Source organism: Stegodyphus dumicola, chromosome 1 (assembly GCF_044657685.1).
Source record: "Stegodyphus dumicola isolate Sdum_Otavi_A_Nest chromosome 1, ASM4465768v1".
Taxonomy (NCBI): Eukaryota; Metazoa; Arthropoda; class Arachnida; order Araneae; family Eresidae; genus Stegodyphus; species Stegodyphus dumicola.
Genome location: NC_140768.1, coordinates 98,430,946 through 98,456,844, shown reverse-complemented (window position 1 = coordinate 98,456,844; position 25,899 = coordinate 98,430,946). Strand labels below are relative to the sequence as shown.

General features: G+C 33.2%; 1 protein-coding gene across 3 annotated transcripts in view; it reads left to right on the top strand.

Annotated features, from left to right (window-relative positions):
- Nucleotides 1–25,899, top strand: part of LOC118179902 (acidic mammalian chitinase-like) — a 130,517-nt gene that overhangs the window by 6,998 nt on the left and 97,620 nt on the right. The window contains exons 1-2 of one of the 3 annotated variants that reach the window (XM_085818025.1): nucleotides 6,057–6,078; nucleotides 11,785–11,936. In XM_085818025.1, the coding sequence (XP_085674151.1) occupies nucleotides 11,801–11,936 (136 nt within the window). In that variant the 5' untranslated portion in view covers nucleotides 6,057–6,078; nucleotides 11,785–11,800. Of the gene's footprint in view, nucleotides 1–6,056; nucleotides 6,079–11,784; nucleotides 11,937–25,899 lie in introns of those variants that run through there. The other 2 variants (XM_085818019.1, XM_085818030.1) reach the window with 2 other exon arrangements.

Here is a 25,899-nt window from a genome sequence, read left to right as displayed (position 1 = left end):
CGACTTTAGGTTTAGAGTTCGAAGACTTATGGATCCGAACCACGACGTCATTCAGTCTGTTCAGCACTGTATTTGGACCATCCGAAGGTGACTGTAATTTAGGACTGAGTCCTTTTTGTTGAATCGGGTTCCACAACCACATCTTGTCTCCTTTGTTGGCTCTATGTCCAGTAGCTCTCGTGTTGTATCTGGACTTCACTTTCTCCGTCGCCAGGTTGACTCGCTTTCGTGCGGAACGGTGCATCACTTCAAAACGGGCCTGGACATCTTGGATGTGTTCCTCAGGCGATAAAGGTGCATCCGTATGGCGATTAAACAGGCGGTCACAAGGCAGACGAAGGTCTCGACCGAAGAGCATCTGGGCTGGAGAATAGCTGGTAGTCTTGCGTTTCTTTTCGCCCCTAGTATGATTTCGGCAGCTTCCCGAGCTGGGTCTTTCGGACAAGGCGTCGATATTTCCAGGTGAGGATCCCTTCTGAGGATGGATAGTCATGTCATCAGATACTGAAAGCAGTTTGTTGTTTTTGAAGTCTAAGGAAAATTTGAATTTCCTTAAAAAGTCCAATCCGAGTATGCATGGATCTGTAACATCCGCCACATAAGCCGTGCGATGGTAAGCGGCACTTCCAAACGTGATGCTTACGTTTAAGTTGCCAGTTATGTCGATCTTATCACCAGACGCAGCCTGAAGGGTAACACAGGATGGCGTCCAAATAAGTTTATCCTTAAACTGTTGAACCAAATCTTTCCGAATGATGGTAACATTAGCTCCTGTATCAATGATCATATTGCAAGGAACTCCATCGATATGCCCATTGATGGACAGTCCGTTACTGTTGCCACTCACTGTAGAAATCTTGAGCGCTTTAAAACAAGGTTTTTCTTTCTCTGCCAACCTCCGTTCCTCGATATGGTCATTCATTTGTTTCCTCCGTCGTCGCTGGGAAATGGTCTCAATTTCCGTGCTTCGGGGTGTTCTGCAGTTCCTCCGTACGTGGCCTTCAGTTCCACAGTTCCAGCATTTTGGTTTCTTGTCACTCCTTTTTCGTCCGATGGCATTTAATTGTCTGTTCAACTCGTCTGTCTTATTTTCCGTGCTCTGGGAAGTTCTGCAGTTCCTTCGCACCTTCGCACGTGGCCTTCAACACGACAGTTCCAGCACTTTAGATCTAGTTTCTTTTCACTTCTGTTCCGTCTCAAGCCACTGACTTGTCTGGTAAAATCATCTGTTTTATTTTCCGTACGTAGGGGTGTTCTGCAATTCTGTCGTAGGTGACCTTCACTACCACATCTCCAACACCTTAGAGCCACTTTGTTCTCGATCCTACTCCGTATCAAATCGTCGACTTCTCTGGATAAATCATCTAAACGAGCCATCAATTGATCCACTGGCTCGTGGACTCGCACAGCTTTGACTGGGTAGCGATCTCTACGAGTTGCTTGCTGGGCTGCCTCAAATTTCATGGCATACACTAAAGCGCTTTTCAAATCTTTAACATTCGCCATTCGCAGTGCTTTCTGTATTTCTGAGTCCTGGATGTCATCGATGAAATATTGCAGCGACAGGATTTCTCTTTTTTCTGTCGGGCACTCCGAAAATTCATGATGTGACAACCTTTCAACATCCGTGGCGAGCTCCTGAAGTGTTTCGGTAGGCTTCTGTTGACGGGATTTTAGTTGAAGCCTGCTGTAGTCTTTCAAACACTTTTCCCCAAAGCGCAGCTCCAATCCGCCGGATAGAGCTTCAATGTCTAGTCTCTGGTTTTCGGGAAGCGTCTGCAGGATATCCGCTGCGTCTGCTCTCAGAGAAGCAGCGAGATGACAGGCCTTAGCTTGGGAATCTCATCCATTCGCATCCGCAACTATAAAAAATTGGGTCTTATACACTTGCCAGGATGTTTTCCCATCATATGTGGATAGCTTCAGAGATGGACGAACAGGCATCGGTAAGAATTTAAAATCATCACTCTTGCTCCCTGCTGTCGCTACGAATTTCTTTAGAGTATCCATTTCTTTGGCAACTGCAGAAACTCTCTCATCAATTTGTTGTTCGATTTGTTGTTGGACAGCAGAAACGTTTTCTTCAATTTCACCAACTCTATTTTCAACCATGTCCACTCTGTTTTCCATAGCCCCAAATTTGTTTTCTATTATGTAAGTAATTTCCCTTTTCATTTCTTCTTGACCTGCTTCAATCTTTTCTTGAACAGTCTTCATTTCTACTTTAATAGCTTTCTCTTTTGTAACAGATTCTTCCATCTTTTCCTGAGCAGATTTAATCTCTGCTTTAATTTCTTCCTGTCCCGCTTTCATTACTTCCTGTCCCGCTTTCATTTCTTCCTTAAATGAGGCAAAGGCTGATATCAACTGCCTGAACTGTTCTTCCATCGCTCTTGTTATTGGCATTCAAATCCCACTTCTGACACCAAAAATTGTTGCGTGCGTACGGATTCGTTACGAAATGAATGCGCAAGTCCGATAAAAAATGAACAAAAATTTATTATTATCACAACAAATATGCTTAAATTTCCTCAAATCATCGTGCAGTATTACAATATCTCACAGAAGTTATCTTTTAACTACTCAAACGTTCAATAGAACTTAACTCAAAACAGCTGAAGAAAGCTAATCCGCGAATTCGCTACAATCAACAAGAGCAGTTTTCTAAACAACAACAAACTAAGTAACTACAACGAACCGAGAGATTTTCCTCCTTTTATAAGATTTTAAAATCGCGCGCGAGAATTTTCTAGTACTTTCTCGAAATCAAAAAGAGATATTTATTAAATGTTAAATGCACGCGCTCTTGTATTTTCAATTTTCCGGCACTGCGCGGGAAATAAAACCATTTAAACCTGAAAAAAGGCCGCTTTTCGGCACTCTGTGAAACAAACGCAAAAAACGCCTTTCTAACTGTGAGGTGTTGCCCAATTACCAACGTCATATGCCTACAACTAATTACTTTATGAATGCCTGGGATGCCTATGTTAAGTTAATGGAGTTAATGAAGGTCAGTGAGGTATGTGTTCGGCAGATCCACTGGTTTACTGGAAATCTCGCTACTAACTCTCCTTGCTACATCTGCAAATAGTAAATGAAACTTGAATGTTTTGAGTGAAATGATGGTACAGTAGAGTAATTTTATATTCTGTATTTTGTACTAACCAGATACTGGCAGATCTAAAAATAATGCGGAAGGAGAAAAACTTTTGAAAACAGTGTAGAGATATGCCAATATACAAATGACGAACTTATGAATGAGATTAAAGGTGACTTTTGTCCTCACCCAAAAACAGCAAAAGCACACTTCCTTGAAAGTTACGGTGATGATGTATTGGTAATAGTTAATATGCCATATACTGTGTGATTCTAGGCTACAAGTCACAAGGTTTTTAATGATTCATGATATCAGGAGAGGTTGCCAGATGACGAGGAAAAGCCAAGAAATGTCGAAACAGCAGATGCTATTATAGTTGGGAATGCACGTTCTCAAATGTATAACACGTCACTGTACCTTCCAACAGATAGATTTTAAGGAAGCGTTGAGGATCTTATTCCACATTCTCTTCAAGTTCTTACAGATGCTGTGGTCATGAGCAAAAAGAAAAGAAATATTGACAAACAGAGGTAAATTCGCGACTGCTTACTTACAGCCATGAGGCTCAAGTCATACATATATCTTCTCTGCAAGTGCGAGTTGCAGCATTTTTGTATGGAAAGTACGGATCACACAGATCACTTAATGTGCTGAGTTTATTAAGAATTTGCTCATCATACACGGAAGCTACACATTTTGAAATGTCCTTTATCATCCAATCATTTCTGATTCTTAAGCCACAAGCACTTTCTGAAACAGTGTATGCTAACGAAGATGTGTAAGCTGTTGATGGGTACAATACATTCCACTCGATGAGAAGCATACTTCGTGTGACTCCAAAGTTTGCTGTTGTCCCGGGTCAACACATAGCTCGGGTGAAGAATACACTTTCTACAGGAAGTATTGAAAGTATAGGTATTGGTTCATTGAAACTGATTCCCAACCTGAAAACTCCCAAGTCCATCAGCATAAGACAGGGTGACCTTAAAGATCCAACCCTCAGAGTATCTATCCGGATCCATCCGAAGGAGACATGAGAAAGCAGTATAAACTTCACACACTTCACTTCACATATACTGTGTGATGTGTGTGATGTGCCTTCCATCGTATTTTTTTGCATCTCCTTTCCCGTATTTTCTCTCTTTTACATCTCCTTTTCATAGGATTCCTTTGCTCAAACAGTCTTCTTTTGCAAGTAATAGTCATCTGAAACCCCATTCTTCCTTTTCGAAAGAAACTGTACTTTAAAAAATATTTTCTTATTAATCATTTTAAAGTACATCTGTACTTTAAAAAATATTTTTTTTCATGTTTTAAATCTAATAGGTAATTTGAAATATTTTTTCAATGTTGTTTTCAAAAATGGAATCCGAATTTCTGTATCACGTCAGAATTTTTTGTAAATTGAGAGCTTTTACATTTTCACAAATACTTATATTTTACCTCATATTAATCGATTTATTTTAGTGATACAAATTATAAATAAAGTGCACAATAACAAAAATATATTTAATATGTTTTATAAAGTATATAAATAGCTTTATGAATATATTAACAGATTTTGTATATCATATAAAGCATATAATCGAATGGAAAGAACATAAAAAAATACTTCCATATATTGTTCTTCTATAATGCATATTATAAATTTAGCTGACAGTTTTAAAGCTAAGCATTATCTTCAAGGCATTAATTCAAGGCAAGAATTTTCTTTTGGTTGATTTTCGTCTTCTTGTACTTTCTTCACTAGGTACATCTCTTTTTAACATCCAGCAATACTCCGCCATCATGTTTTTATTCCACTTTCCTTGGTACCGTAATTCCATATCTTTTATATCCTAATGAAATCGTTCACCTTGTTCTCCCTTGGGGTTTCCTATATTCCCTGGAAAGTAATCTATGTGTGTATGTACAAAATGTAATTTAGTACTCATGTTGCAGAGCAATCTTAATTTTTGTAGCATGTCTTTTATAATAATTTCGTAATTTTTATGTTTGTCCCTTAAAAACTGTTCATTCGCCTGTTTGAAACACAACCATGCTTTTTTTTTTCACAATTATTCATCGTTGCTTCAAATTTGGAATCTCACATAAGTTTTTGAATTTGAGGTCCAATAAAAATTTCCTCTTTAAGTTTAGCATCAAAAATAGAAGAAAATTTTGCCACAAATGTACTTAAAGCTACAATTTTCTTTATTTAAAGTTTTGACAAACAATTTCATAATACCTAATTTAATGTAAAGCGGAAGCAAAATATTTTTGGATTCAACTAGTGGTTTGTGAAGAATATTTTTAAAACCAGATAATAAACACTCTCGGAAAGGCCAATCTTTTTTCCCAGTAATTCTTTTTATCCCGACTATCATAATCGCCTAGAAAACATGAAAATTTAGAGTATTGTTGTCCAAGTAACATTCCAATTACCTTCAAGCTATTGATGTTTATTATAATTTACCTTGTCTTATAAAAACGCGATGTTTTCATGTGTTTCTTTCAAATGAGCACGATGTGTCACTGGAATCGATGTATATTGATTTCCATTATGAAGTAAAACTCTCATCAAACACCTTTTTAATAGTTTCCAGTCAGAATATTTGTGATTAATACCAAAGAAATTCATTATTGCATTAGCATCATTGCAGGACACAAGTGAGCCTTCTTCCGAAAAATTTAGTACCAATTCTTTTTTACGATGTCTATACCATAAAAAGTGTATTTGTGGTAGTAGTAGTTTTAAGGCCTGAACCAAGAAGTTCAGCACCTTCCTTTGGCAACTTTTAACACTTTTACTAAATCATAAAGCACACAATGATTAAATAATATTGGTATAGTTTCATTTGTTTCAGGTATATGCAGATCTTCCTCTTCTTCAATTACTTGCAAATCTGAATACATTTCTATATCACTTATAATTTCCATATTTGCTTGAGGAAGAGAAGCAGGAAGATTTACATTATGACTTATAGGTATTACTGCTAAAGGTAGGTTTGGATATACAATACCTCTTTCATTTTTTTGCATTATAACCAGTAACACTGTCACACAAAAATAATAATCATCACAATGATTCTTTTGTTTTTGGAACACCATTGGAATTGCAAAAGGCATTGAATGTTTCTTACTTTTACTCCAAAGGTGCAAAGCTTCAACACAAATTCGACACACTTTATGCGAAGCCCACGGCTTGTCTTGATCGTCTAGTTTATTTCCAAAATATGCAAAGTATGCGTTTTTGACAAAATCTGTTATATTTTACCTTTGTTTTACTGGTGCATAGTTTCCACAAATATAACAGAACATATCGGCATCATTCATAAATTTACGGAAAGCCATACTTCATAAAATACTAATTAAAAGCACTGAAAATAACTACTTTGAAACTTAGCAAACGATTAATTTAAGGCTAAGAAAAAAATGGAAGTTTAAAAGTGTAACATGATTAAACTATCCTAAATAAAGTGTTGCCATATATTAGAAATAGAATTAATCGCAAACGCATATTTTCCATATAAATCATTCAAAAAAACCTTACGTGATAGGAAGAAAATATTTATATTTCTGAAATCAGCATCACAAATATTTCTAGAAACAATGCAAAATATAGAAACATCAAAAACCATGCTGATGAGTATAATCCTCGGAAATGTCGGGAACCAGCGTAGCATAATATTTTATATCGAGTGAAAACCTTTGGTCTAAGGACTTTTTCTTCATTAATAAAACTTCATTTTAAACATATTTTCTTTCTTCAACATAACAAATTGTACCTTGTAGCTTGTTAGTTTGTACAAACGTCCATGCTAACAAATGCCCACTGACATGGTACCTTATTGAAGTTCGACAATTTAGAGTACAACATTAGTCTACTACATTAATCATTTCAGTCGAAACATTTTAAATTGCATTTACCATTTGCAGGCGTGGTAAAGAGAGTACTAGCGTGATTTCCCATAAAATCTAATTATATTTTATAGTAGTTTCTGCCGAACACGTACCGAACGTCAGGTTCGTTAATTCCATTAACGGGACTTAGGCATACCAGGCATTCATAAAATAATTATTTGCAAGCATATGACGTTGATATTAGAGCATCATCGCACAGAAGGCGTTTTTTGCGTTTTTGACCGGAGAGCCAAAAAGTGGTCTTTTTTCAGCGCGCTCTAGCCACATCGCAGATTGTCCGCAGATTACAATTAATACATGCATTTTGTAGGAAAGTTTATGTACTTTAATTTTGCATTCATCTTCGAAAAATGCTTAGTTTTCGAGTTCTGAGTGAAACACTGAAAAAATGCCAAATTTTTAGGTCCCCCCCACACCCCCGATCTTTATTGTGAAGCCGGCCTCTGGCGAGGTGGAAACCTAAAATTCAGATTCATGACTTTCTCCCAAAATTATACAACTGGTAGAAAAAAGCTTCTTTTTCATTCGGCAAAACCTTCGCTGAATGGATTATCAACAATATGAAATCGATGAGACAAAGAACTGTCATCTCGAAAGATAAATCATTCAGTTTTGCCTTGGGCGTTGTCTTTCGCTCATTTGGACATTCTGTTTTGAATCAAAAGCAAAGCCTCATTTAGCTCCACTATTAATCAAAGAAAGAAACTTAGAAAGAACTTAGCTCATTGGGTGTGAATTACTGAATGCTGTTAAAATTTCAGGTGTTTTTGCAGAGTTCAGTTGAAGGTATATGGAACATTTTACTTTCAAAAGTTATTAGTTACTAGCCACTTGAGCGGCCAGTTGTTTAAAATAGTTATTATAAAAAAAGAAAAAATACAAAATTGTTTTAATGAATCCAGCTGATGGAACTTCACGGGTACAGCTTGCAGTTAATTAATAATAGCTGAAATGAATCTGACTTTATTTCTTATAAACTGCTTAATTTGTTAATTAATGACAGAATAAATTTGAGAGAAAAATTAAATATTATCTTACGCTTTGCTGAACGACAACATACTGCTGCGTAGTAATAAAAATATTTTTGTTTAGGTGGTGGCAACATATTTCTTTTAAATAGCTAAGTTTGTTGATCGAATTCGAAAAACAAATGCATTACATGTTACCTAGTGGCAACACACTTCTTTTATATTGCCGAGTTTTCTAATTTAGTTGGAAACATAAATATTTTAGACTTTGTTGAATGGCAACACAAAACTTTTAAAACAAAATTCGACATTCCAAAAAGTGCACACGTCGGTTGGACGAGTATTTGTGCGTTCAAACTGTGGAGGTTTTAGGTGCCGTCTTTTTTTCACAATTACAGGTACATAAATACTTATATAAATACATACGTATAGATTCTTCATAATTTAATTATTAGTATGTATAGTTATGTATTTCATTCGGTATCACAACCAAATGGGTAATTGGCAAATCTTTCCTCTGCAGTTAAAAAGTAACAGCTCTCGGGATGCTTAGACTATACACAAAATAGAGACTACTCTAGCTCTCACTAATGGCACAACTTCAGATCATAACTCCAGATAGATGCGTATTATTGCAAGTTATTAAAGCAGTCTCCATACAAAGTTTTTATTGGTATTCATTAATTGTGCTTCTGCCGTTATCTCTTCCAGCTGGTGCTTATACGACTTTCGAGCGGAAAAATTACTTCTTTCTGGTTTTTCTTTCTATTTTTTCGTTTTTGGCTTATTCCAAACTTGCATTTTTTTTTTCTGACATTGGAAGTATCATAATGGCTCTTCCAAATGTTTTTTTTTTCTTTACATGTGTACACGCCCATCTGCTATTCTTGAACACAGCTTCGCTCTTATTCTTGTGCTAAATCTTTAGCCGATGCATCCGATTACATTTGCGAAGTGTTTATAAAGTCTTTATGTCTCCGTATTAATTTTTGATCTTATGATCACTTCATTACTTTGAATACTACAAAAACTTTTTATATCGTTATAAAATACTGCAAAGGAATAACCTCTATAAATGACATAAAAACTTATAAATAACGTATAAAAACTTACAAAAGACATATAAACCTTATAAATAACAACATAAAAATAGCTTGTTACTTATTTAAAAATATGTAACATATTCTATCTGCATAAGATTAAAATTCATAAAACTAATTTTATGAATTTTAATCTTATGCAGATAGAATATGTTATATATTTTATTTGGCCTGACAACACTTTTTAAGCGATATTTCCATCTCTGAAAGGGCCCACCAGCGGCCGAGCGGTAAAGTCGCTGAACACTGGTAGTTCGGTCCGAGGTTCGAATCCCGCGAACGGGCTGGCTGCATGGGTGTTTTCGTGGTTTTCCCCATGTTTAACGTATGTACGAGCCAGTTTCCCTTACAAAGTTCTCCACGAAGGCATCCATCCCCTTATGCAGATAGCCCTAGTGTGCTTTGCCATAATTAAATACACCACCACACCATCTCTAAAAGAGATATGAAAACCAGCAGCTTACTTAATTAAAAAGAAAAATAAACCTATTATTAAATAATTTTACAATATTTAAATATATATTTTTCAATCATAGAAACAAATGATATGGTAATATTTGTTTTATTTATTCACAGAGAAGGAAAACAATGTCTCATTATTTAGCCAATAATTAAAATTAATTATTGAAGATCTAATATTTTTATTACAGAATGACCTCTACAAGTACATTTTAGTAACACCAAACTGGTATTTTATTCTAAAGGTTTAATTGTTTCCAAATTGTCCCTTGTGTTACTGGTAGCGAAGTTTAGTTAAAACGCTAGCTAGCGAAAAAAAAAAGTATTTTAGTTAAATTTATTTACCTGATAATAAATAATTCGCATTTAAATTTCTATTCTTGTTAATCATGAAAAATGTTCCAGTATGTACTAGTATCTAAAGGTTAAACTTACAAATTCATTCTTTGAAATTATTCAAATAGATAGCACTAATATTTTAAAAACTGACGTCGTATATAATTTGAAGAATTGTAAGTGCAATGTAAACATTTAATGGTTACTAAAAGAATAACTTTTTTAGGAAAATGTGAAAGTAATTGGTTTCCAGATTGTGAAATTATGTTTATTTCATGAAATATAGCAAGACTTAATACTTTCAATTTAAATGAATTCTTATTGTCGTTTAGTTCTTGAATTGAGACAAACAGCCTTTTGTAGGTTTCAGATTCTGAAGCGGAGATCAGTAATTAATATGTATCTTTCCAACAGAATTTTATTTTGTCGTTAACTGGGATTTAATCTAACATGGCCTGAATAGCCGACTATTTGTTTCATTCGAAAAGCAGAAATGAAAGAATTACTGATTTCAATGAACATGTAAATGCAATGTACGATATCCTTTGTGAATAGGGTGAAAAAAGTTGATTGTAAATCATATGCTAAATTCACTTACAAATATATTTAGCAGTGAGACCTTGCCGCCTGATCAAAGTTTAAAAAGTGTGGTGAAGAAACAATTAAAAATACGGTATTTGTATCAAATATTATATATATTTTTTCTGAAAGAATCTGCATATATAGAGAAAGAACAGTGTCTTTTGTATATGTGCAATTCATACGTATCTACAGTTATAATCCGATCTTCAATGAAGTATCGCACACTTGACCCTCGAAACAAGAAGATTACTGTCTACAAAATATTTAGAAAGAAAAAAACAAAACTCCACAGGTCAATCGTCTTTATATATAAAGATTTTGTGTGAATTTAATAAACTTTTGGTTTAAAAGCTTTGTATTGCCGCTCTGCAAAATGAAAAATATTTGTGTTTCAAATTTAATCAGAAGGCTTCGCGATTGAAAGAAGTGTGTTGCCACTCGGAGAAACGCAATATATTTTAATTTCGAATTTAAGAAACAAAGTTTTTAAACAATAAATTTAAAAAGAAATGCTCGATATAAAATATTTTTAACTTTCACGCATCAGTTTACTGCCGCTAAGCCTAAGATAGTTAATTTTTCTTTTAAATTTAATCTGCCTGTTGTGAAATTGACAATTTGAGCGATTTAAAAACGATAAATGAAAATTTATTTCTGTTATTAGTAATTACTACCTGGACCTATAAAGTAACACTAGGTGAATTCATTAAAATCATCTGTACATACAAAGAAGAGCGTCAGTTTGCTTCATTGTGTGTCTGTGTGTGTGTGTGTGTGTGTGTATGTGTGTAATTTCAACAGATCTAGAATTTTATTACAATCTCGATCAAATTTTGTACATTTTCAAAATAAGAGGAAGGTCATTTCTACTTAAGATTTTGAAAAAAACCACCCCACACTCAGGATGTTTGTATTTAAACGTTACGCTGACGACACCCATCTTAGCTTCACCCCGCCTCTGTTGCGTTTCCGTTATTAATTCTTAAAAAAGCCGTTAGTTGGGGCAGTGTTCGTTTACACTTTAAAATAGTGCAGAACTTTCCAGATCAGAATAGAAAATTTAAAGCAAAATTTAAATGAGCTCTAAAAGTTTTTCAGTAATATTTCGAAAAAGGGATTTCGAAATTATTACTGCTATGCCCCTAAATGAAGCCTTTTCGCTTGTGCGTAAAGCCCGAGTAAAGCCGGGTATTTCAGCCAGTATGCAATAACGCTTGAACATATCTTGCGTAGGTAGTCTCATTTATTTTTATTTATTTATTATTTTTTTTGGGTGGTGCAGTTTTCTTAATACTTTAAGATTATGTATACTCATAATAATAATGATTCTCCTTTGTAGGAAGGTATCTTTCGAAATGATATCAAGCTACTTTTACAGAGCTATTGCATTGATGCTGACAGTGGGTGCTCTTTCAAAAATTCAGAAAATTGATAGACGAGAACAAGCTAGATCAGAGAAATTTGCCAAGCTTTTAGAACATGATGATAAAAGTAAGTATTTATAAACTCCATTTAATATACCAATAAAATGAAGTGAATTTTTTTCGATGAGTAATAGCGCAAGACATGCATCGTCATTTTCTGGCTGATAATAAAAAACACACTTGAAAATTAATCACAGCAAAAATTTAATATTTCTTGAGTAATATTCAAGAGGACTTATTCACAATATGAATAAAAATCCTTTTATTTTACCAAAAAAGAACCCTTTTATTGAAAGCATTAAATTTCAAAACTGGAAATCACGCCAAACTGAAAAAACTTAACATTGCAAAAAATAGCGTAAATAAAAATATTAGAGGCAGCAAATCAAATCCAAAATACGATAAATCAAAAACGAACAAGTGACTTTGCCCTTGAAACTCGCTGAATATGCTGTTGCCATGTTAAACTAATTTCTTTTAGATATTTCCTTATTCCTGTAAATTTTCATTATCATTTTCCTTAGCATTTTTCTCATAAGTCGGTAAAAAAAAATTATTTAGTTATCCTCAATTCAAGATTTAACCCAATTTATATACCTATCATCAGTTAAAAACTATCATTATTTTCAAAAATGACTAAATTACGTTTTTCATCCATTCATAAACTTTAATTTTGAACTTTCAGTACTTTAATTTCTCTGATACCTCAAATGATTTCGCTTGTTTAATTTTATTGCTGTCTTAAACTTTTTTTCCCAGTTACCCTTACATTTCACATGTTGCTTAGTATCATTTAACACTGTGTGAAAAATATTCACATTTAAATTCAAGAAGGTAAAATGTTATACTCATAGAAAAGCTAAATTTGTAAATAACGTTCTCTCCCCCACCTTAAAGAAATAAAAAAATCTGAAAGGGTTTAGATTTTAACGATCGACCACAACGATCGGCCCTTTTAGAGTTTAATCAGTACAGATTATCGATAGAAATAGCGCAGAGGGAATAACGAAACATTTTATAGGATATTAGATAAATATTTAGATTAACATATAAATGTTACATACATTTTACATATTTAAAAAGTGAAAGAATATATAATGCAATTCTATAAAAATACTTAATTTTTTTTAATTAGCTATATCATGAATTAAATGCATTTTTATTCAAATCAATCAGATTAAAATGTAAAAAAAAAGATATTCTTAATAACATTCTTGCTTTTAAATAGTTTAGTTTGTTAATTTGTAAGATTCTGTCCTGTGTGCTTTTAAGTTACAGGTGAAGTTGAAGAATCTTAAGAACTGATCAGCGAATAATCGCTTGAGTTAGCGAGATAGATAACAACACGAAAGAAGAGTGAAATTACCCTTTATTACTCCAATAAAGTTTAACAGAACTCTCTTGGAGTTTTACAATAAAGCCGCCACTCGGACTTGAACTTAGGAAACTAAGAACTGAAACTTAACTAATCGTAACTAAAAAAAGAACTAGCCAAAGCTATCAGAATTCTAACAGAGTTGGCCTCTTAATGCTGAACAACGGCGAAGCTATCAAGGGCCTAAAGTACGGCCGAGTGTAATAATAGCTTAAGAGAGAATAACCTAAGAAGGCGAAAGCGCGTTAGTCAGAATCACTGGTTCTCTCTAACGAAGTCGGTAGAACTTCACGGTTAAAGACGTCTCCTTATTTGCATTCAAACGCGATTCTAAAACTACGTTCTAGCCAGAAGTTGTAAGTTGAATTCATAAAGACAGGAAAGGAACTTCAACTCAAAACTTAACTGTTAGAGAAATTAACATAATCCTTACAGATTAATAACAGATAGATTAAATATAAAAGAACAATATCTTACGTTTTTCCGAATGATAACAGACTCGAATAAAAAGTGAAACAATGCATTAAAGTGAAGCAATGCAAAATCGCGTTCCGAAACTAATAACACTATTGGGTTGAGAAATAATCAAATAAATAATGTATCAATATGAAAAGAAACAAAATGAGTTTAAAAAAATAATTAATCTCTATTTCGATCTTTCTAGCGTTACTAAATTATTATTTTCATTCGGAAGATTTTATGAAAATTTGGATATGAAGAAGAAACTAAACCTTCTATTACGCAGTAGAATGCTATACTATTCAAGCAATTAAAACTAATTGCAAGGCATCAGCATCAGCTGATTCAACAAAGGATAAGTTTAATACAAAATCTTATTCTTTTCATTATATAAGAATATTTATATTTTAATATATAAAAAAGCACATTAGAGCACTATACCTTAAAGCTGCATATAAATGTTAAGAATTGGAGTCCTGGCATGTAGTTTTTATTTTTTAATACAAGACAGCTGAATAAATTAATAATATTTAGATAATTATAAATTTACATAATTTGTTTTTGCTTAATATATTGCTATGTATTAAATATGCTTTTAATTAATATTGGAAAGATCAACATTATTTATTATTCAAATATAACTTTAAACATTGATTCTGTTTCTAAACAAGGTCAAATTAAAAATGAATTTATTTTCAAAGTTTCAAAGTTACTTAAGTTTGAAACATAGGTTGTCTGATCTAAATCAGCTTTCACGTGCATGCGAAAAATCTGAAAAAGCGCACGAATGAAGGCTGACTTAAGATACAGCCTCAAATAACGTGATGAAAATAAATGCTGCGCGGAAATGACAACGTAAGTTACGATCGCAAATGTTGGGGAGCTGACAACAGCCTTGAAATTCCTATTTGAAAATAACAGACTATGTAGAATTAATAAATCCAAGTATTAACAAATGCTATAAAGTTAATGGGTTGAGGTAACACGAGAACAGCTTTTATATTAATTCTCAATATTATTTTTGAACTGAAAATACTTTATGAGAGGAAGACGAAATTCAGTTCGTTTATTAGGAATATCAGTAAATATTCTGATTGCTGTAATGGTTAGGTACGCTGGCTGCCATATCGTTGAGCTTGGCGTCGAAGACTTGGGTGTTTTAAATGTATAGCGTCTTTTCGACGTTGGAGTACTTAAAATACACAGAGCCAAAAGTTCTTTTGAGAAGCTTGGTGATAGAAGAAGGGAGGAAGACCCTTGAATCCTACCTCGGGGGATTTTTCTTCAGCATTGGGATGCAACCAGGCAAAACTGTTCTCTCACCTTTAAAGCTACGTCTGTTGCTCATGCCGACAGCAACAGACGTAGCTCCTTACCAAAGTAAAATTTATGTGCTTATTTTGATCTTTAATGTAAAATTCATGTGCTTATTCTGATGTTTAAAGTAAAATTCATGTGCTTAATCTGATGTTTAAAGTAAAAATCATGTGCTTATTCTGATGTTGATGATTATGATGTAAGCACATTTGCATTTTTTTTTAATCATTTCTAATGTCTAATACGTTCAACATTAAAAAAGAAAGCAAATGACATGGGATCCTAACATTAGAACGCCATACACTGCCTAATGGTAAATTTCGAGAAGTAGGCAAAATGTTTGGTTCCTCGTCAGGTTGAAATCGGATCAAACTAATTCCGATATCTACGTAATCTTTTCCAGTTGCTCAGCTTTAGTATTCCGAGACCAGGCAAAATTTTGAATTCTTCGTCAGCTTGAATTTCGTTCAAATGCTTCCAGTATTTACACATTCTCTGATGGCTGTTCACAGCACCGTTCCGGCAGCGGACAAAATTTTTGGTTCATCATCAACTTAAAATTCATTCAGGCTCTTCGCAATATCTGTTTATTCTCTGAGGAATGCTTCCTTGGCCGTTCTGGTGGGGGATAAAATTTTTGAAATCTCGTCAGCTTGAAAATGTTTCAATTTGTTCTCCATATCTACGTATTCTTCACCGACTACTCATATCTCTCTTCCAGCAGCGAACAGGTTAACAAATGATGACTCATTACTACTAGTCGAATATCGAATGAAGTTCTAGATCCAAATATCGCTTTCAATAAATTTCTTACCTGAAGTTATCAAAATAGTATTTTGCAAATTTGTTGAACACACTGAGCCTCAAAAGCTAATATAACATAAACGTTTCATTTTCATATTTCTAACACCTGACGAGGTAATAATATTATAAGGTATTTCTCCCGCCTTCTTGGCAAGCTTTCGTTGTGTGGTGGTCTGCACGCTGGGCGCATATTCCAGAGGTCCGTGGTTCGATTCCCGGCGAAGGCGTCGCACACTTTTCATCTCTCCTACTTTCAATTAACCTAATGTCTCTACAATGTCTTCCCGGCTGTAATGACTGTAATTTATCCAGTTCTTAAGTTACGTAAAATTGCTTCAAATAAAAATTACACATATCTCATTCTATACGAACATTTTATTGTTATCCGTTAAGGTAGCATTCAAAATTTTCAAGACATATACATACACATGTTTTCGCAGTTCTCTTTTACTTCACAATCCCCCCTTCGATTTTATTGGCCAAACTCAATAATATAGTACATTCATAATCGAGAATATTTCTAACTTTGATGTTTTTACGGAAATGGTAACCTTTTTTGCTTTGCTACCAGATCATAGATTGATGCTCCACTTAAAAATATTTCTAATACCCAAAATTCAAGATAAACAAATCACCGTAAGTATTACAAGTTATTTAACCTTTTTTTTTAAAAGCATGGTATTATAAATAAAAAATTTGTAACTTATATCGGAGGTTATTTAGTCCTGAAATGCACTTTTTTAGTTTGTTATTTTCATTACATATTAACTACGATACGCTACGTTACTTTTCAGAAATTTTACATTAAAGTTTATTTGATAAATAAGAAAAACCTTGGAATAGCAGGGAAAAAGCAAGTGCTTGATAATGCTGTCACAAAATTTATAAACATATTTCAAACACAGTTTTGTGAAAACGAAATAGAATACTGTTAAGTGAACCTAGCGCCAGAGTGTCGCTGTAAACAAATAGAATGAATTTTAAGGAATGCATTTATTCTATTGTGGTTTATGCGCTGTCGGCGAAGTACATTTAATTCAATCCAATAAGTTTAAACGAAATGCAAGAAAAAAATGCGTATAATTTAATATTCCGTACAAGGAAGTCATGTGGTGTACACATCAGATTTTTTAAATATCGTGTTCTTCGCACTTAAACCATAAAATTCAATTCAACAGCAATATCGCAAAATAATTTTAAAAAGAGCATATCTTTAGAATTTCCGATACACAGTCGCGCGCGCTGGAGATAAGTTTTTTTTTTTTTTTTTTTTTTTTTTTTTTTTTTCCCCGTACAGTGTTGCCATTGCTCGCTTTGAAATCTTTGAGTTCGTTAATCAAAAACTCACAAATGCTTTACAAAATACGAAATGGATAATAAAACAAATTCTAAATTCCAAATTTGGGCTTCTAGATGCCCATATTCGGGTAGAGAAGTATGTTATTCAAAATTCTACGTAGCGTTGTTTTATCACAATGCGAGAAACAAACATACGTTTATACAGATTCTTTATTAAAAATGTCCTTAAATATAACACAGGATGATAACATTTGGTGGCAGAAATTTGAAAAGTGAAACAGACATTTAAAGTTTTCTACGCAAAATGGCAAAATGAAATTAATAGCCCTTCTAGGCTAACGCCGTTTGGAGTAAAAATTCGAAATTCAGACGTCGGGCTTCGAGGGCACATGTTCGGATGGAAGACTGCGTGTGGGTGAAAATTGGTATCTCTAGGTTTGTCGTTTTGCACAATGCGAGGAGCATACATAATATAGATTCTTCATTTTTTAATGGTGGAGATACGGAAAATTGTTTACCTCGACGGAAAATTCCTTAAAACATTTCTGAGAAATATACCTGCTTGTCGTCGGTTTTCAGATTGGAAACCTGTCTCTGAATTCAGTTTGAATTTTTTTAACGTTAGGAATGTTCCGTTTTGGCTTTTGAAGCATCTGAACTATTGCTGGTCTCTAACAGCCCCATTTGTGGTTGGGGTAGACCCGCGATTACTCTATTAATGATCTGTGTCAGAAACGGAGTCCTGCAGACAGGTCAAGTTCGAAGCAGTTGTATATCATCTCTTCTTGCCTCGAGCTTTCTGAAAAACCCAGACTGAGCAATCATATAGATTTTTTGCATCAGCATAAACTTGAATCTTAACTATGGAAACCAGATACATACGAACTTCCGTGTAAGACGAAATCACGCGCGGCATTTCTAACCGCTTTTAAAATACTATTTTGTTCACTATGAGAGAATATTAACTTCAACTAAAAATTTTTTTCTACAAAGAAGGTAAATTACTTTTTTTCTACCAAGTTAAATTTTTTAAAAAAGTAATAGTAAGCCGCATAGAGAAATACTGAACTCTTTCCAATAGGGCAGAATGTTACACTCATTGCCATTTTAAGGAATGATTTAACTGAGAAGCATGAAGTTTCTGTTTGAGAGAAGATAAATATGTTTTTATTAACTGTAGATAAAATTGTAGAGAAATCGATTACATATGTCTTGTTCCTTATGCAGCATAGTTCCATTGATATGAAAGTCTTAAATATTAAAAATTGAAAAGATTTGGATTTTGATTTAATATACGTTTTCATTAAAACAATTACGGGATTCAAATAAAGCAGCACTTTCAGCTGTCCTCTTTTACTCAAAAACTAATCAAGTCTTTATATGAATTCAGAAAGCTAAAATACGAAAATTGGAAATTTGGAAGTTTGTTATAAAGAGTATCGTGGACGAAAAAAATTGTCACACACATAAACACACAGACATGAATCTAAAAATAGCAAAAACGTATTGTGGGGTCCGTAATTCGTTCTTATTAACTAAAAATTCACTATCGAATTTTTGGACGGAAAACATTACATTCCTTACCTAGGTATATAGGTTGGCGAGAGGTAATAAAAATAGTATTAAGAACTGCATCTATTGCTTTTTAAATAGTTTATTTTGTTAATCCAAAACACACATTCCATTTGAAAACACATATTCCATTTGAAAGATAAATGGTTTTCACTTTGCCAACGGCAACAGACTCGAATAAAAACTGAAATAAAACATTACAGTAAATGACGCAAAATCATGTTTCCAGACTGATTAGCCCTTTTGGGCCAACAATAAAAGTATACTTGTTGTTGAAAATGATTATTCAGTACTTAAAAAGGCTCTGCATATTCTATTTCAGTTCCTACTCAGGAAATAATTATGTGACAATTCCCCGGTAGCCTCTATTAAATAAAGAAGAATCTTGTATGTATGTCTTTGTCGCATTGTGAACAAAAGATTGCACCTAGAGCTACCAAATTTTGAAAACAAAGAGCCCTCCAATGTGCCCTGTGAATACCGAATTTGAAGTTCAAATTTGGTTTTTATTTATTTCATATTTTGTAAAAATTTAATAACGGCTGTAGGTGCCGTCGTTTTTCCACAGTGCAAGGAACATACACCCATAGTACATACATAAATATATACAGATTTCTTTATTATTTTAATAGTAGAAAAGACATTTCATTATCGATAATTTCTTGTTAAAATGGCTATCACGCTTAGTTGCCAGAATATGTAAACAATCTACAATGAAATTGTTTTAATTAAGAACATGCCTCATTAACCTTTAATTAGGGGGAAATTATCTCGAGGGGGGACTACGCAGACAATACTTCGATATATTGCGACATCGGTTCCAATTTATCGTAATAAAGCGTTGCAATAAAAAGGGTGGCATGAATTATTTATTTTTCCAATATATTAAATTAACGTTGCTTATTCTGCACATTCCTTTATAGGCCCCACCAGTGGTCAAATGAATAAAGACTGCTGAATACTGGTAGTTTGTCCCAAGTCTCAGTTCAGCCGAATGGGCTGGGTGCATATGTGGTTTTCGAAGTTTCCCTCATGTGTAACGTGAAGCGAGCCAGATTTCCGTAAAAAGTACTCCACGAAGGCATTTTTCTCTTTAGGCTGATAGACTCGTGTGGTGTGCTGTTTTCAAATAATCTAATCCAGCATTTGTCAATCTTTTTTCAAGTGAGGATCTCTTTTATAAATCATAATATTCTGCAGACCACCTTGCTCTTGTTTCCTTCAAGGGCCATTCTTTTATCTTTGTTACTACCATTATAGTTATACTTTTAAAATATAACTAATCAAAAATTTTTATAGAAGAAAAGTTGTATTTCCTTTTAATAATTAAATTCTGTTGGAGTTTGGATAATCTTTACCTTATTAACTAAAAATTAAATAATGTCTGTTCTAACATCAATTAGATGTATGGTGCCCTCAGCATGGTATGGCCGTTGACATTTAGATGTATGGCGTTGCCGAATCTTACATAATTGTTCTCTGTTTGGATGTATGCTGGCAAGCTTAAGTCTACGATCTGCACATACATCAAGTCGATCTCGGTCCTTCGTTTTTATTTGATTTAGGAAGACTTTTATTATGGAGATACGCAGAAGTAAACGGTTTAATGATTTTTAAATTATAATTAACCATTTTACAACTGACTGTATTTTTTTTTTTTTTTTTTTTTTTTGTTTGTTCAGAAATCAGAAATTAATCATACCTTCTTCTTGGAATTCCATTTTACGTCCGATACCATTAGAAAGTTCAACTAATTATTTTCTTTCATTCGATGACAATTTGTTATTTTCAAATTCGCAATGGAAAGGATCAAGGATCCATGAAAATTCGTTATATTTACCACTTGGAAAATAAGTTTTCCATTATGATCTCAGAGTTTCAAGATGCAAACATATTTCATTGCATAATTTTTTACAATAACAATACAATTTTCCATTGAAAAATTCTACGGTTGGAAATGCTGAAAATTTCTCTAGTTTACACAGCTAACCCACAACCCAAGTTTTCTCACAAATTCCTTTAATTTCTCGTGGGCATAGAGAACAGTAGAAGAATTAACTTGCAGGCAGAGACTTTGTTCATTTAGTTTTGAAATTACATCTAAAAAACATGGTAGTGTACTTAGTCCCATGTCATCTGAAAAAAAAAAAAAAATGCAAAATCTTGTTAATTTCGTTTACAAATAACAGAATATTTTTGAAAATCTAGGAGGACCACAAGGACAGGCTTCGAGGACCATAGTTTGAAAAACTATTCCTTTATTACTTTCATGTCCACTACAGAAGCGCTTTCGGTTTACTTAACAACTTTCCCAAATTCGACTTACCTACTTTCCACCTACTTTTGCACTCTCTAAGATTAATTGCCTTTCGCTTTTGAATCTAAATATAGCTATAATTTCAGTATAATATTAAGAAAAACGTTGTTTAATAAAGCAGAACTTACTTGTGATTGTTTATTATATATCATTTACAGCTGCATTTTACACTATTTGAAATATATGCTCGGCCCTTTATATTTGTATGACTGCGTTCTAAAGACATCACGTCATATCACACATAATTTACAAACAATTACGATAATAAAATATTATTGAATAATTATGATATTAAAATTATATAAGTGTTTCAAATGTATTTAAAACACAGCAAATATTACGAGAATTACATTTAATGAAATTTATAGAAATAATGAATATATACTGAAAGTGAGAAATTCATGAGATAAAGATTAACAGACAAAGTTAAATAATTCCCTATGTCTTCAGTAAAAAATGGAGTATTACTGTTAAACCCTTAGAGATCATCTTATGGCTATTATTTTTCTTCTAATCTTTCTAATAATACTGAAATATCGATACTTTCGAGTAGTATTAGAATAATAAGTATATGGTACAAAACCACAGAGTAAGCAAACAGGAATTGGCAAAATAGGCGTTTACCAGAAATAGTCGACGCAGGTGTCCTGCTCCCATATTTTTCAAAAAGTGCAGTATCTGCGAAACTCACTGAAAGAAAGTGTGTCTATGTAGTATTTGGTACGAGTTCATTTCGAAATAATAGTCGAGCCCCACTATAACAAACTTTAAGGAATATGAAGTTTGGTTGCTATACGGGCTCGATTAAGCCCTTCAAAAGACGTATAGAACTCAAAAAAGATAACGATAAAAAAATTAATTTACTTAAAAGATGAATTAATTGTATAATACAAATTACTTCCTCTTTCCCTAAATAGCGAAAATTTCAGAATTTCCATCATAGTATCAACTATGAATAGAGCTCTATCTGACAACTCAGTCAAAGAATTTAAATGGAATCAAATTATGTTCTTTGGTTTAATGGTCATATACACCATATACAAAGAACGCCATAGTGTGTAGATTTGCTTATGATGCCCTTTTCTCCTGGATTAAGTATCACACTTGTTTCTCACAGTTTTTGCTTAGAACAGAAAGAAAAATGGGGTTAAACATATAAGGAAAACTATGTAAAGGCATTTTGCTTTCCGGATGGAATGTGAATGCTGACATCCTATACACGGTTGATTTTAAGGGTTGGTAATTTTTTTCGTTCGTTGCAGAAATTCTGAAAAAACTGCGAAAAGTACAAAGATATCTATGCAGTTTGTTGTATCAGATTTTCATACCTTTGGAAATTCGCTATAGCCAGTTCATTACAAGCCGCACTCGTTATAGCGGGTTTCGACTGTACCTCCATTTAACTCAAACACATCTTTTTTACAAATGTACACATTTGTAAATGCATATATTCATACATTTATGTCTCTAAGATGCCACTAATTATTTATCAAATAACAGCTGTCAACTCACGATTAATCAGGATAAAACTGGGAATAACTACCACGGTTAATTCGAAATCACGGTTAAACCGAGGGCCGTTACAAATACACAGAAATGAACACAGCCTATAGAAAGGCTGTTCGCCCAATTTTTAGACGATATTCGTTGTACTTATAGAAATATTTTACTGAAAATGTTTTGTGTTTTAAATGTTTCATTTGATAATCGTTATTCTTCACTATCTTTCTAAACCACGATTTCCAAGACAATAAAGCCTTTTGCAGTACCGCAAGATATATTTTGTCCCATTCCTTCTGAACAGCTTTCCAAAATCCAAGGAGGGTTATTGGTCGACGTCTAGACGACCCGCTTTTCAAAAGTCCAAAAACGCAAAAATCCACGGATGATACATTAGGAGTGGGATATGTGCGTAGGTTATGGCCTTTATACACGTTTCGTGTTCCATTTTTTTCCAGAAAATTAACAGTGGATTTTGACGTATAGCTGTTTGCTTTGACTTCTTAGAGTTCTACTCATTGGCGGCACTGTGGGTAAAGAGAAGGTATTTCATATTTGAAAATTAGGCATAAAATATGTTCCCGATATTATGTGGAGTTGATCTTAAGATTTTTCTCCACTCTCTTTATTTTTAATTTACCGTTATTTGAAACACCCGCATCAATCATAAATACCTTTGAAAAACTTCTTTAGATTCTTTGAACCATGTTTTAAAATTTTTTTCTCTTCTTTGATAATAAATGGATCTATTTTTTATTGAAGTCATTTAAATACATCCAAGATTCGTCGATTGTGATACTTTTTCATTTTTGTCCGGATAAATGTTTCTCATAAAGAATTCTGCAGCGCGCTTTTCGTTCGTCGATATCTCGTGGAGAAAGGCAATGCACATTATGATTTTTCGACCTTTTCAAGATTCAGATCAACATTAGTCATCTTGTTTATAGTTGAGTCTGAGCATTTTAATGATTTTGCTACTGTCATTTAAAAAACTCGGCTTTTATATATATATATATATATATATAAATCGCATATCCAGTTACGTGGAATCACAGAACAATAAAACTTTTGAGGAAAAAGCAAGATTTTACTAATTGATTGACTGATTAAATTGATTTACGAAAGTATTGTAAAATTTCAAGAAAGATTTAACTCAAATTAAACTGAAGAAATTTTGTAAGAGCATTAATAACATGTTCTTGTCCTTGCAATAAAACCGATGTTTTCTTTTCGATAAAAAATGTTCGATAAATGTTCGATAAAAATTTTGTTTATAAAACAAACAAAATATACTCAGCAAAACATGTTCATAATTTTAATCAATTCCTTTTTCTTGGTACAAGCTACGTTATTAAAAAGATCAGTGATGAGCCGCCGAAAATCACCCGGCGTGCCCCATGTGGCCCGCAGGCCGTATGTTGCACACTCCTGGCACATAAAATACCTTATCAAATCCATTGTTGTGACGTTGAAATCTGAATCCTCTCAGGTTCATTATTATTATTAGACGGAATTCGATTAATCTACAGGCTGGTCAATCCGTCTTTGGTTGATCAGCAGTTGAGTATATTTAGAAAATTTAGTTCTATTATTTTTAATTTTCTGTAGTTTCCATATCGAGAAATTTAATGAAATTTTAAGGGCCAGTAAAATATCTATGCATTATGCCATATATACTGTACCTGCATCTCTAATAATGCATACTTGAGCAAATATGGCATCTTTATATTAGCTACCTTTGAATAAAACTGAGGAATATAGAATGCTCTTTACTATTGCCAACGATAGGCGCAATTTTGTCTCCTTCCCACATGAATTGCGTGGAATTGCTATTATATCAGACAAAAGAGATTAGTCAATAGCAACAATATCTCCAGCGATTCAAACTTTTGCCATTCCGAAAAATGTCAGCTATTTATCTTTTAATTTTAATCAACTAACTAGGTTATTTAAAAGCAATGTGTTTACACTGCTCGCAATAAAATACTTAAATCTTCCACGCCATTCAATGTTGCCATTCAATAAAGCATAAGATATTTATTTAACTCTCAGATTCAGTCTGTCTGTTATAGATTGGCAAACGAAGCGAGTCTAAGTAATAAACACAATCCTAAAGAATATTTTTTCTACCTTTTAATTTGATAGATTTAAATAAAAATGCAATCATGAAATGTCAATTTAGCAATACTAAATATTTTTATGAAATAACGTTAGATGAACTCACTAAAATCATTATATAAATATATATATATATAGTGATAACTATTAAGCGGCTAATCAATAAAAGTAGTAGTTCAATCTATTTCGAAGCTCATACTTTGTGGCGCCTGCTTGCTTGCGCTTGTCATGTGTAGTAGTGATAAAAATGTCTCAAAGGCGGGGAATACCTGGAGCTAGAGGAGACGGATGTAATGAGTACCTTTCAACGTCCTTCTGGAGGTCACGCGGGAAGTTCTTTATCTGCCCGCAACTGACAAATCCCTCTCAGCATTTTCTACTCGTAAATAGTTCTGAGAGTCAAACGAAGGAGAAAAGAACTTTTTTTTTTTTTTTTGTAGTGTTTAAAGTGAAACAGGTGCAAGAATAAGGTTAACTTTGAAACCATTTTTTTTCTTAGATTAGCAATTCTTACAGCCAGATTTTCTCCCCCCCACACACACTCTCCGCTCCTAGCATTACTTCTATTATAAAAAAGGAATATATAGACTGTTATGCACGCTATGCTGAGTCAATGCATGGAATAATGAAATAATGATAATTCCAGTATGGATTAAGCATATTTTAATTCACAATAAAAAAAAAGACGTTCGGGTTACAACATCAAAGAGAAATCGTTTTTATTTACATTTTTTTTTTTTTTTTTTTTTTTTTTTCTGCCAATCTAGAGAAACTAAAATTTGCAATAATATAAATATTATATTAGGAGGCAAATGTTACACCATTCCTTCCCCAGTAACAACATTAGTTAGAATACACTCTATAATATTCAACACCAAACATAAAAATTTTAGTGTACACTGCTCAAAAAAAAAAAAAAAAAAGGGGGGGGACAGTGCTATATCTCCTGTTCTACTGGGCCGATTGACAAAATTCAAACTGCGTTTTTCATGTCTCGAAAGCGCGACTTAGGATATATATTAGATTTATATACAGCACTATTCTAACATAGGTATTTTGACACAAAATCGGACTTTTTCTGAAATAATATACCAAGTTTTTTCCATATGTCGATTCTACGCCTCAAATCATGCCAGAATGCCGAGTTTTGTAAAAATCGTACGAGTAGTTTTTAAAATATTAGCTCTTAAAATTTTAGCTCCTCAATGTTAATTGAATTTGGCAAATATTTATTAATATCTCTTTTTTTATTAAACTTTTTTGATTTTT